The 12,312-nt window shown below is 41.0% G+C and overlaps 1 protein-coding gene across 1 annotated transcript in view; it reads right to left on the minus strand.

Moving 5' to 3' along the window:
• The window catches only part of LOC139229165 (hepatocyte nuclear factor 6-like), a 99,133-nt gene continuing 86,821 nt past the window's right edge, over nt 1-12,312 (minus strand). The window contains exon 2 of the mRNA XM_070860825.1: nt 1-293. Coding sequence (XP_070716926.1) covers nt 1-293 — 293 coding nt within the window. The remainder of the gene's footprint in view (nt 294-12,312) is intronic.

Consider the following 12,312-nt stretch of genomic DNA (forward strand, 5'->3'; position numbering starts at 1 on the left):
TCATGCTTTGGTAAAAGTGCTTGCAGCTGTCGCTGGTGGCCCGGGGGTGGTAGATGGCTCGTCCAGCCATCTGTCCATGCTGCGTCTGCGGGCGTTCATGAAGAAGTTGCTGACCGTGTTGAGCTCCAACCCCAGCTGCTGGGAAATGGTAATCTGCATTTCTTTGGATGGCCGTTTGTTTTCCTTGAATATGGCAATCAGGGTGCGGCGCTGGAGATCAGTGAAGACAAGCCGCTGTTTTTTGGGCGCGGTGGCTCGGTCCCGGTTTTGCTCTTGCTCTTTACGCTTGCAAGCTGGAAGAGAAAAAAACATAGAGGGGAGAAAAAAAAAACACAAAAGATTTTAAATGAAATCACAATGATCAGAGCGATACATTGAGGCTGTGGATCAGAGGCCAGTCGGATACTAGTTATTCCAACTGGAAGTAAACTCATTATGAGGGTCTCCTGCATCACCTGGGAGGAAGGTCACATAAAAACAGAAGGATTAGGAGCAGAAGTAGGCCCATTCGGCCCCTCGAGCCTGCTCCGCCATTCAGTAAAATCATGGCTGATCCTCTACCTCAAATCCACTTTCCCGCCCGATCCCCATATCCCTTGATTCCCTTAGTATCCAAAAATCTATCGACCTCAGTCTTGAATATATTTAATGACTGAGCATCCGCATCTCTCTGGGGTAGAGAATTCCAAAGATTCCCAACCCTCTGAGTGAAGAAACCTCTCCTCATCTCAGTCCTATATGGGCAACTTCTTATCCTGTTACTTGTTACTAATTTACTATTCATTGAACTGGATTTTGCATGAATAGCAGTGAGGCGAACAGCGCTCACCGTTATTTACGTGCAAATCGGACGGCATCTCCGGCGACCGCACATGTGCAGTTGTACGTGGAAATCCAGAAGTTCCTGTGCCCTGCTCCTCCAAAAGCTGTGCAAAAAAAGGCATCTCATTGTCTGGCTCACCATTCAAATACATTGAACGGAATGACTTTGCTGTACTTACCTCATAGATACAGACTAAACTCACTAAAAAAGTTAGGGCTTGTCCATTCCAGTCTAATTATCCTTTTAATGAAGTGGTAAGTCTTAATTGTTGCCAACCAACCTCTCTGGCACTGAAAATTAACTTTTACAAGTGTGGCGTCCCATTCCTCTAGATATTAGTTATTGCTGGAGATTTTTTTTAAATTGTAAAAAAACTAAAACTTTTTCGGTCTCTTTTATCTCTCTCTCTTAATCCAATCTTTTCTTGCCTATTTATTTTGTTTTCTGTACCTAATTTGACTTTCCAACTTACACGTCCTGGTTCAGACTCTGCGCTGCTCAGTAAGGATTCTTCAATCGGATTGGTTAAGGACACACACAGTTGCTTGTCCTGTTCACAAAGTTCGCGGATGACCTGTAGAGGGCACTATGCTCTTTGGATGGTTTGGCTGACAGGAACTTGCCGTGCAAAAGGCCATAGAAAATCTATGGGAAAGTGCAAATCTAATGAACTCATTCGCCACTCAGAGCAAAATCTGGCTGATTATGTTGAGCATTTGATAAGACTTGTGATATCATTCAGGCCCTCCCCAGTGAAATATGTGATACAGTTCAAGCCCTTCCCAGTGAAATATAAAACACACTTATTCTGTAGGTTATCACAGGTTTCCAAGTTTTCTTTGCAAATAAGACACTCAAGAACAATGCTGAATGATGGACTTCCTATATTATTCCCGGTCCTAGAAATTTGGCCCATCAATTTCTCCTTCAATATAGTCTGTCTTTGCCTTTACTGAAGAACCTTCATAAATCAACTTCACAGAACTCCTCAACAATGACAACCTTCACAGTATCAACAGAAAATGCTGGAAATCTCAGTGGGTCAGGCAGCATCTATGGAGAGAAGCTGAGTTAACGTTTCGGGTCTGTGACACCTTGTCAGAACCGAAACGTCATCGACCCGAAACGGTAACTCTGTTTCTCTCCAAAGATGCTGCCTGACCCACTGATATGTCCAGCATTTTCTGCTTTTATTTCAGATTCCAGCATCAGCATATTTTGCTCTTGCTTCACAGCATCAAGGTGCTTTAGTATTCGATTAAGCCTGTCGCTGGACCCTGCTTTCCACAATATCTTACTGATATTTGTGACTTAAAAAAAAACTATCTGGGGTTCTGTTTTAAGCCATGTAAACATTTACATTGCAGTTACAGTAAATGATCTTGAACTGGTGTGCAGTGAAGCTAGCCAGAAGCAGAAGTTATACTCTGCATTGCGACTTGCATCCTGCCCACCAGGAGATAACTCTGTGCTTGCGTGCTTACATGTATGCACAGAAACTCATTTCCTTGATGATTGTTTCTTAATGTTAGAAGATGAGGGAGGCAGCAATGACTTCCAAGTCGTGTTAAAAACACTCAATACTCAATTTATACAGTGCTCAAGAAATCCAGGCATGAGCACTTTTTAAATCCAGTTTCTCACTATACTGGAGTGACATTCCACCTGGTAAGAAGCCCACGCTCTAGGAAATGGTTTTCCGTAGAGGATCTCATTCTACTGGCTTTCATCAGGGGTCAGCAAAGGAGCTAATCCCAAGTTATAAAGCTACTTTCATATCAATGGACTCTTGAAACCACTTTGTATAAGTACTGAAATGGAAATATCGCTGTAACCAAGAAGAAAAAAAAAACTGCAGGAAGTGAAAGAAAGCTACGACTCAAGAAAAAAAGATCAGAAAACTGAATAAAATAAAACAGTCATGGCATAAAAAAAAATTGGAGTCAAATTAAAAAGATAAGTGGGTATTAGCAAACCTGCATTTACCGGGACAGAAAAGGTGAGCTTTATTCTAACTGTTCACCTTCTGCTGGCCCCGATCCCCATCTACATTGTCCATGATTCTGTGGCCCTTAAATGTTCCGCTTGTGTTCAATGAGAAAGTTAACTATTTTAGATCCATCGAAAGCAGGGTGTGAACTATCCTGTCATACTCATTGATTGTATTAATTTCAAGTCAATGGTCAGGTTGTTTTGCTCTGTACCAAGAGCTGCATTGTAAATTTACATACAAGAGCTGAAATTACTCTGTTAATTTGTAAGAAACATATTAGTGCATTTCTATGAAATTTTGCTAAGCGCCAGTATGATGAATCAGTAAACTATTAAAAATAAAGCCAGAATATTCAATCATTTTTTGCTGCTAAAATTTTTGAATTGTCCAGTAATTTGAATTTGAATTCAGTGACTTCAAATGATCAGAGTAGACTGTAAATGGATTAACAAATGTGTTAAAACAGTGCACACAGTTTTTCCAGAGAATGCAATATACATTTCTCACAAATGTCGCTAAAGTAATTTCAAGCCCATTGCTGTCAAAAGAATGACTCTTGTAACTCAACATTACCCATTCTTAGCATGTGCACCCAATACTTTCAGTTAGGCCAAACTTATGAACTGGGAAATATGCTTTATCAAAAACCCTGATTTCCATTAATATTAGACACGCCTCTTTGGGCCACATTGATTCGAGAGACATGTTACCATATTGGGGCATTAGTTCGGTCCCAAGAACAGCCTGCTCAGAAAAGCTCATTGCCTTATTGCCCATAGGAAAAAGCTTCTGACACAGAAAACACATTTTCCGTGACAGGATCATTACAATCATTTTTAATTGTAAATATTTACTAAAGATATAGCCATGTCTAATATTAATGGAAATCAGGGTTTTTGATAAAGCATATTTCCCAGATCATGTGGATTACCTGTTGTTACCTCAGTTCTTATTGAAATAGGGGAAAAATGACATAGTGTGAACAAATAGCACACCACATCATTGCACCTCCTCAATGTGCAGTACGAGTCTCCAATATTTTCATGAAAATAAAAGATTTCTGTTTTGATCATTCATAACCATTGTGTAAATTATTAGATTAAATATAAACAGACCATTTATATATGTAAGACATATAACAATTACAAGACATGTTTAATTGTTGGAGCTGATTCTCCCGTGTGCTGGTGTCAGCTCTGGCTCAGCAGTAGCACTCTTCCCTCTAAGTCAGAAGGTTGTGGGTTCAAGCCCACTCCAGAGACTTGAGCAATAAAAGTCAGGCTGACATTTCAGTACAATGCTGCAATGTCAGAAAAATGGAGTCCTCATATGCCTCCTCAAGTGGATGCACAATTTAGTTCATGGCACTATTTGAAGAAGAGGGGGCGAGATGGCCTGGCCAACATTTATCGCTCAACCAATGCCACTAAATAATAGATTTCATGGTTAGTTATCTCATTGCTGCTTGTGTGGCCTTGGAGTGTGCAGAATGACTGCTGCGTTTTCCAACATTACAATAATAACTGCATTTCAAAATATTTCATTGGCCGTGATCCACTTTGGGATGTCCTGAAGAAGTGAAAGGCGCTATATAAATGCAAGTGCTTCTTCTGGGTAGCTAGACAGGATTGGATTCAGCATCTGTCAGTCAACACGTGCGCAAAATCAACGGTCATCATAGAATTCCATTTTAATGTTGTAGAATTCCCACGAACAGTACCAATAAAATGTACAACTTATCAATTATTAGTCAGCAGAGAGGAGCACAGCCCTTTTGTTGGTTTAAGGTAAGTGTTAGCCCCAGTCAAGGACATCTATACGGGACAACTAAAGGTGCAAGTGAGCAGTTTAACCATGTCTGTAGCTCAATGATTTATGTGAGATTAAAACTTGCAGGTACAATAATCATGGAATGATAGTTTATTTTTAAAGCAGTGAATAAGCTACCATTAAAAGATTTCAACTAGTACAATACCTATCTTGTGCTGTAGTAAATGTTCTACTGATCTGAGAGTGGTGGCAGCAGATTCCGATTTATAGCCAGCAACCCAGAGTTATGTATGGGGTAGGTACCAGGAGATTGCTCTTTGCATGTGTATTCACACCTATGTACAGAGCTGAGCACCTGGCTAGTAAATATTTAATGTTTTGAGAGCATGGACAGGAGCACTGGTTTTCTTAAAAAAAACCCACCCTGATTAAATTTATAAAACTTCCCTGCATACGTTGTGAAGCTGGCTTGACACCGCACTAAAGTTATACACCACATATTGTCAAGCCCAAATAGTGTGAGGAGGTCTTTCTGTGGGGGTCTCAGGCCACTGTGTTCTGTGAACTGCTCGACAATGACCAAGAATGACAACCTTATTACTCCTATTGTTAGTTTTTCTAACACGACGTGAATTAGTGTTACTATTATGGTTTAGAATTCTTTGGCCATTTTCCGATAGAAAGGATTTGGGCATGAGATCTTTTAAAATGTATTTTGAGCAAAACCTTTTCTAATAAGGGTTAACATCTCAAGGTAGCTCCATGCAGATTGTGGATCCTTAGGCAGAAGAGTGGTAATTAAAATGCTGGCCGGTTGTTTCTTTCAGAGACCAAATGATGGCCAATTTGCTAATGCTTCTGGTCATTCAGAAAAACACCGCTCACCTCAGAAAGGCACCTAGCATCTTGCTGTTGAAGAACACTTTTGATCTCTGTAGATCAGAGAGAGGCTTTTAAAAATTCAGAAGTCAGGCTGCAGAAAGCTGCACTGGAGGAAGACCATTATCCTGCGTAACAGGACAGGAATATTGTCCTTTTAAGTTGAGTGAGGTGGCCCACCTATGTGTCTTAATGCTTGTGTGCTTGTTATTTTTATGAGAATATGCGCATGGCAGTTGCACCAGGCAAACTCTCACCATTCTCATTGGTCTGTGTGTTTTACTTACTGTGGAATAAAGCACATTGGCCTGGAGTTCCCTTCTGATTTGCACCCATGTTGGAAACTCCGGCCCATTCTGATTCAAACCAGGCGTCACCTCACCTAATGTTAATTGGTTCCACCTTTGAATAGATTGAAGTGTACACACGTATAAGCCATAGAGATCCAATCCAAATCACAAGGGAATTTTGTTTTTCAGACTCCCAGGTCCCTCTCCCCGTTCCAAGGAGATATAAGACAGTGGCAGGCATTTCCAGCAAAAAAAGGCATGCAGACCACTTGAGGGAGCAACTGACACCATTGACCCCGAAGAGATGATCTCTGGCAGGCACGTATTTGTAACAGCTGCATTTCTGCATAGCCACCACTGCCCTGAATGACGAAATACTGAAGTTTGGCAATGAAATCCAGACTTAAGGGACAGCAGAATAAATGCATTCCATTAGTTAGAAGTGCATTAGAGGAGGCAGGAAGTGATGCAAGCAATAAGGGAAATAATGAGATAAGGGAAAAAAAAGCCTATTACATTATAATTAAAGATAGGGATGAGTACAGGAAAAGGATAAAGTGTCGGCCAGTATCAAATATTTGACTCACTAATTCAGAAACAATTACAGCAGCCACCTCCTTTAATACCCTGGGGTGGAACTTTTGCAGGAGTTCTCCCAATCTACCACTGTAACTTTGGCAGAAACCCAGAGAAGCAGCACCAGCAGCTGTTTTCACCGTTTCTCTGTTTTTTTTTCACAGATCTCTTGAAGTTACAGTGAGGAACCGGAGAATCCTGGTGGAAATTCCTGCTGTTTGTTTTGAAGCCTGTCAGGACCTTGTACCTTGCGCTCTTTTAGTGTCCTTAGTCATGTCATTTGTGGGTGACGTTCAATTCTCTCAGCTTTTTTCTCTCTTCCTCTTGCCACAGCGACATGCATAATACTAATCCTGTAAGACTTTTTTCTGTAACATGGCTGCCCACTGAGGGGAAAGTCTGTGTGCTGCAAAATGCAACAAGAAACTGAAGTTCCCCAGACCACCGTTCGTATCAAACAGTGTAATTCCAGCTTTACGCCTATTATGTTTTCTAAAAGCATTCGGTAGCAAATGTAACTTTACAGATTGTTTATATTATCATATTTTTAATGGTTTTACCACAAAAAAGATCATGATCTTGGTGAAGAGAGATATGCAGGAAACCTACCAGTCAGTCTAGAAAGAGATATACATGCAGTTATCTTCTAACAAGAGGGCTATTCAATTCATAATTGAAGAAGTGGAATGTTTGAGTCCCAAAAGTTCTCCAATGGCAGACCTGGTGAATCACATATTGTTCAACCTCAGAGCAGAGAAGAACTCTCTCTCTCTCTCACAGCATTCCAAGCACGTTTATGAAGTTGCAAAGAAATAGACAGACTGGACTCTCGGGTCTCGCCTTCCCTTTCCATCCCACCCTGTTCCAGCTGCAATAAAGCCTCTAGATGCAGAGAGTTAATGAGCCAAATGTCCAATGGGTTTTACAAAAATGAAGTGATTCCAGAAGCCATTCAGAAAAAGATCCCAGAAGGAGAAGGATCCAGAATGTAGCTGAAAACAATCAACCAGGGGGGCTGTAGTTTGGTTCTGTAAATTGTAAGCACAGGGCCGTGCATTTCTCAAACATGTCTTCAATACATGGTATAAAGAAAAGAGACTGGATGTGAATTATGCAAGAAATGCGTACAATTTATACAAGTGGTGCAGCTAGCTGAGGTATTGGACAAATTAATATCAGCCTCTGTATCACCAAAATTCATTGTCCTGCTCTCAAATATCAGTTCATTTTCCATGCCAGGCATACAATGTAGCAGTTTGCAACACACGCCACAGGGATTAACACTGAGACACACCAAATTATACTGAGACAACTATGAATGAACTGATAACCTAGAAATTACTGAGAGAAGCTATTGTATGAACATTTAACATGCTCATTTCAAATTCATTTCCCTGCTACTTTAGATCAGTGCCTCTTTAAAAAAAGAGGAGTAACAAAGTTTGATATGACCGTGTTAAGTGTACCACAGTAACTTCTAGCTGACAACTTTCGCCGTTAGGTGTGCACTGTAGGGTGACTTCATTTTCTATCAGACCCATTTTGTAGGCAAACCTGGTACAGAAGTCACTCTTCATTTAAAAGAAATCAGGCACACATAACAGTGCAACCTAAATTCAAGATTTGTCAGTATTTTATAATTTGGAAATGGGTTCCTTGAGCTGGTGAATTACATTATTTTATACCCACTCTCAACCAGACTCTTGAGATAAACCACTTTAACAATCTAATTTGGTTGCTTTCAAATATTAATATTTTAAAAATGTGCTTTTCAAAATAGTCATCCCCTAGAATACTAAAGGATAAAGGTTTATTTCAATTTGCACTGTGTAGCCAAACTTCTGTGTCCCATCCCTCACAGGGAGAGTGGCTGGTATTCAGTGTTACATTAAACTCCAGTTCCTGCATAATTATTTTTTGTTGTAATTTTCAAACACTTGGAGCCACTTAATTCTGTGCTGAGATTGGCTTCTTGAGATTTGATTCTGTGCTCTAGAACTGCAACATCATTAGCCAAGCAGTTGTCACACATAGCAGGTAGCATCACAAGGGCACTATTGATGCAGAGGTAAGTGACTCCAAGTGTATATTTATTTATGCCGCATAAATACTGTGGCTCCAAGAGCAGGTCAGAGGCTGGGTATTCTGCGACGAGGTATTAACTCCCCTAAGCCTTTCTACCATCTACAAGGCACAAGTCAGGAGTGTGATGGATTGCTCTGCACTTGCCTGGATGAGTGCAGCTCCAACAGGGTTGTTGGAGGCCAATCATCTCAGCCCCAGGACATTGCTGCAGGAGTTCCACAGGGCAGTGTCCTGGGCCCAACCATCTTCACCTGTTTCATCAATGAACTTCCCTCCATCATAAGGTCAGAAATGAGGATGTTCGCTGATGACTGCACAGTGTGCAGTTCCATTCACAACTCCTCAGATAATGAAGCAGTCTATGCCCGCATGCAGCAAGACCTGGATAACATTCAGGCTTGTGCTGATAAGTGGCAAGTAAAATTCGTGCCACACAAGTGCCAGGCAATGACCTACAAGAGAGAGTCTAGCCACTGTGATACACTATGCTGACTTGGAAATATATCACTGTTCCTTCTTCATTGCTGGTCAAAATGATGGAACTCCCTCCCTAACAGAACTATGGGAGTATCTTCACCACACAGATTGCAGTGGTACAAGAAGGTGGCTCACCATCATCTTCTCAAGTTTCTCAACGGAGATAGGCAATAAATGCTGGTCTTTGGACAATTTCAGAAAAACCCTGTGAAATTCCTCCTTGGATCCACAAGTTAATCAAGCAAGCTTCAGGAGACCACAGGTACCCATTACAAATCACTAAACATACTTACATTACCTCAATTTCCTTAGGAGTATAGGACTGTACAGAATTGGAATCTACTATCTGCATCTATCAGATCAGTCCCTAACGTCTCAGACAGCTTACCCCACTTAACCTTTAATAGCCCTGTCTGTTGAACATTTATCTATAACTATGTTAAGATTTATAACATCTTCCTCTTCCACTGCCTCATTGAGTAGGCTATTCCACATGTTTACCACCCTCAACATGAAGAAGTTAACATAACTCTGTACAAACTGCTGCTTGCTTCAGGCTGAATCCATGTCCCTTGTGCTTGAGCTTGTGTTAATATCGAACATCTAGGATCTGGGTTATATGTCAATAAGATCATAAGATCATAAGATAATCTCTAACTGCACGTTTTGCAATGTAATCATCCCTTATACCCTTACTCTTCCTCACAGCTCAGATAATCAAATTTTATTTGGCAATGTAGCTGCCCGTCTTTGTACTCACTCCAAGACTAGGAGATCCATTTTGTGATATGGTAGCAGAGCTGTGCACAATAATCAAGGTATGGGAAGACCAGTACTTTACAAAAGCTAATAACATGGGACTTGTGCTCTTCCCCTCAAACTGTACATCATAGAATCCTTATGTCATTTTTATCACCACTGCACTGTCTTTTCCACTAAAATTCCCAGATCCCTTTCCTGCATTGCTTCCGATAGACTCGATCAATTTTGTATTCCTGTATTTGTTTTTTTTCCCAGCTTCATATTTTTGTCCTGCTCTACATTTAACAACATGTCCTACTTTTTGGTCAAATCCCCAAACCTGTCCAGAACCTTCTACAACTGGGCAGCTTGTTCCTATTATTTACAACCCAACCAAATTTTGTACCAAATGCAAACATGAAGAACATTGTTATTGTCCCTTCATCCACTTAACATCAAAAAGTGAAATGTGAGTAACTGCCTTCAATAGCAAAGCAACATTTGATCAAATGTGGCACCAAGGAGTATTAGCAAAACTGAAGTCAATAGCGGTCAACAGAAAATCCTCCAATGATTGGACTCATACCTGGCACAAAAGATGGTGGTCATGATTGTTGATGCCAAACTGTGCAACCTCAAAACATAATCGTAGGAGTCCCTCAAAGCAGCATCATTGGCCCAACCATCGAAAGGTGCTTCATCTATGAGCATCCCTTCATCTTAAGGTCAGGTGTGTGGTAGTTTGCTGATGATTTTACAGTGTTTATGCCCATTCACAACCCTGATGGTGAAATTGTCAACCTACAGCAGGACCTGGACAACACCCCCGCTGACAGTGGGAAGTAATATTCACAGCATCAAGGAAATGTGCAATCGTTTCCCCCTGACCCTCAACTGCACTACCGTTGATGAACATTAACACCATCAACATTATGGGAGTCACCATTGACCAGAAGCTTAACTGGAACAACCATATCAACAATGTGGCTACAAGAGCAGGACAGAGACTAGGTACTCTGTGAAGCGTGCCTCTGCTCCTGACCATTCAAAGCCTCTCCGCTATTTACAAGGGTCAAGTCAGGAGTGTGATGGAACAACACTCAAGAAGTTCAACACCGTCCAGGACAGAGCAGTCAGCTTGATCAGTGTTGGCACAGGAACTCCCGCCTTGCGGCTGTTACCGTCCCCAATCGGGCGGTACGCAATTTCAGCCCTTGTTATATTAAATCTACTCACTTCAGTTAACTCAGTTGTATCCACAAAAAACTGTAGTTGATTTGTCAAGCATTGTTCACCATTTTTATTATCATTCTGCCTTTCTCCTGCTGCTTTACTATTCTCCATTTTAAGATGTATTCAAGTCTATTAGCTAATTTCTTTAGTACTCTTCTTTGAAACCCTCCAGAGAAGGGAGCACTGCTCTATTTTAGTGTCCTTATTTTATCACTTCATTCTATATATGTCAGTTTTTCTTCCTCTTGCCCTTTAAATTTCTACCCCGTATGGGGAAGGCAGTCTCCAGATGCATGTGTAAATACTGACCCAAAGAAATCATTAAGAATATCTGCCATTTCTTAGTCATTCATTGCCAAGTCCCTTCGGGGAATTTCCACTGTTTCTCTAGTCAATTTTTGTAAGCTCTTTTACTCCGTCCATACCTTTAACTAAACCTGTAGCTTTATAATTCGGACGAAACTCTCTGAAACCCCACACCACCAGTGGGGCCTCGCATGTGCTGTACTGCCTGTCATTTTCCATTTGTTGATTTCAAATTGGATGTAAATTCACGGGCAGTGTCGTCGCAATTTTCTGGTGCGTGGACTGGAGCATATAAGGGCCTGCTAATGGGACGTGTCTCTGAAAATGTTGCACTTAATGCAAGACTATTTTTATGATCCCTTATTCCCTGCATTAAATGAAATAACTTGAATTTACATAGCACTTTTCACAATCATCAGAAAATTTCAAAGCACTTCTAAACCGAAGCATTGGGTTTTGAAGTGCAGTTGCTGTGATGTAGGGAAATCCAGAAGCCAATTTTGAACAAGGAAATGAGATGCAAGACGGTTTAATCTGGGCTTTCTTTGATGGCATTGGCTGTGGAAAGAATGTTGAACGGGCGCTGGAGAACCTGCTGCTCTTTTTCAAATAGTGCCATGGGATCGTTTACATCCACATGAAATGTCTCATCTGAAATACAACATTTCTGATAGTTCAATGCCTTACAGAGGGAGTGCTGCACTGTCAGCCCAGTATATGTGGTCAAATCCAGGAGTGAACCTTGAACTCTTGGGTTCAGAGGCAAGAATGCTGTCAACCGAGCCAAGATGTCACTTCCCTTGTTGCTAATGCCCTATCTCCTTATCTGAGCATTTTGTTACCCGATATAATGGGCCCAAGTTTCCACATGATTTGCGCCTGATTTTTAGGAGCAACTGGTGGAGACCGGACTATCTTAGAAATCACAATTCTCCACATTTTTCCACAGTGAAAACGTACTCCAAAGTAAAGTAGAATGGAGCAAGTGAAGATTTTTGTAGAACTGAAAAAACCTGTTCTACACATTAAAAAATCAGGCGCAGGTTACAAATTAGGCGTCCAGAACGAGGTGGGGGGGGAGGGGGGGGAAGGGAACTCATTAAATTCTACAATAAATCCTTATTTGTACCTACAAATAT

This window comes from Pristiophorus japonicus, chromosome 18 (genome assembly GCF_044704955.1).
Source record: "Pristiophorus japonicus isolate sPriJap1 chromosome 18, sPriJap1.hap1, whole genome shotgun sequence".
Taxonomy (NCBI): Eukaryota; Metazoa; Chordata; class Chondrichthyes; family Pristiophoridae; genus Pristiophorus; species Pristiophorus japonicus.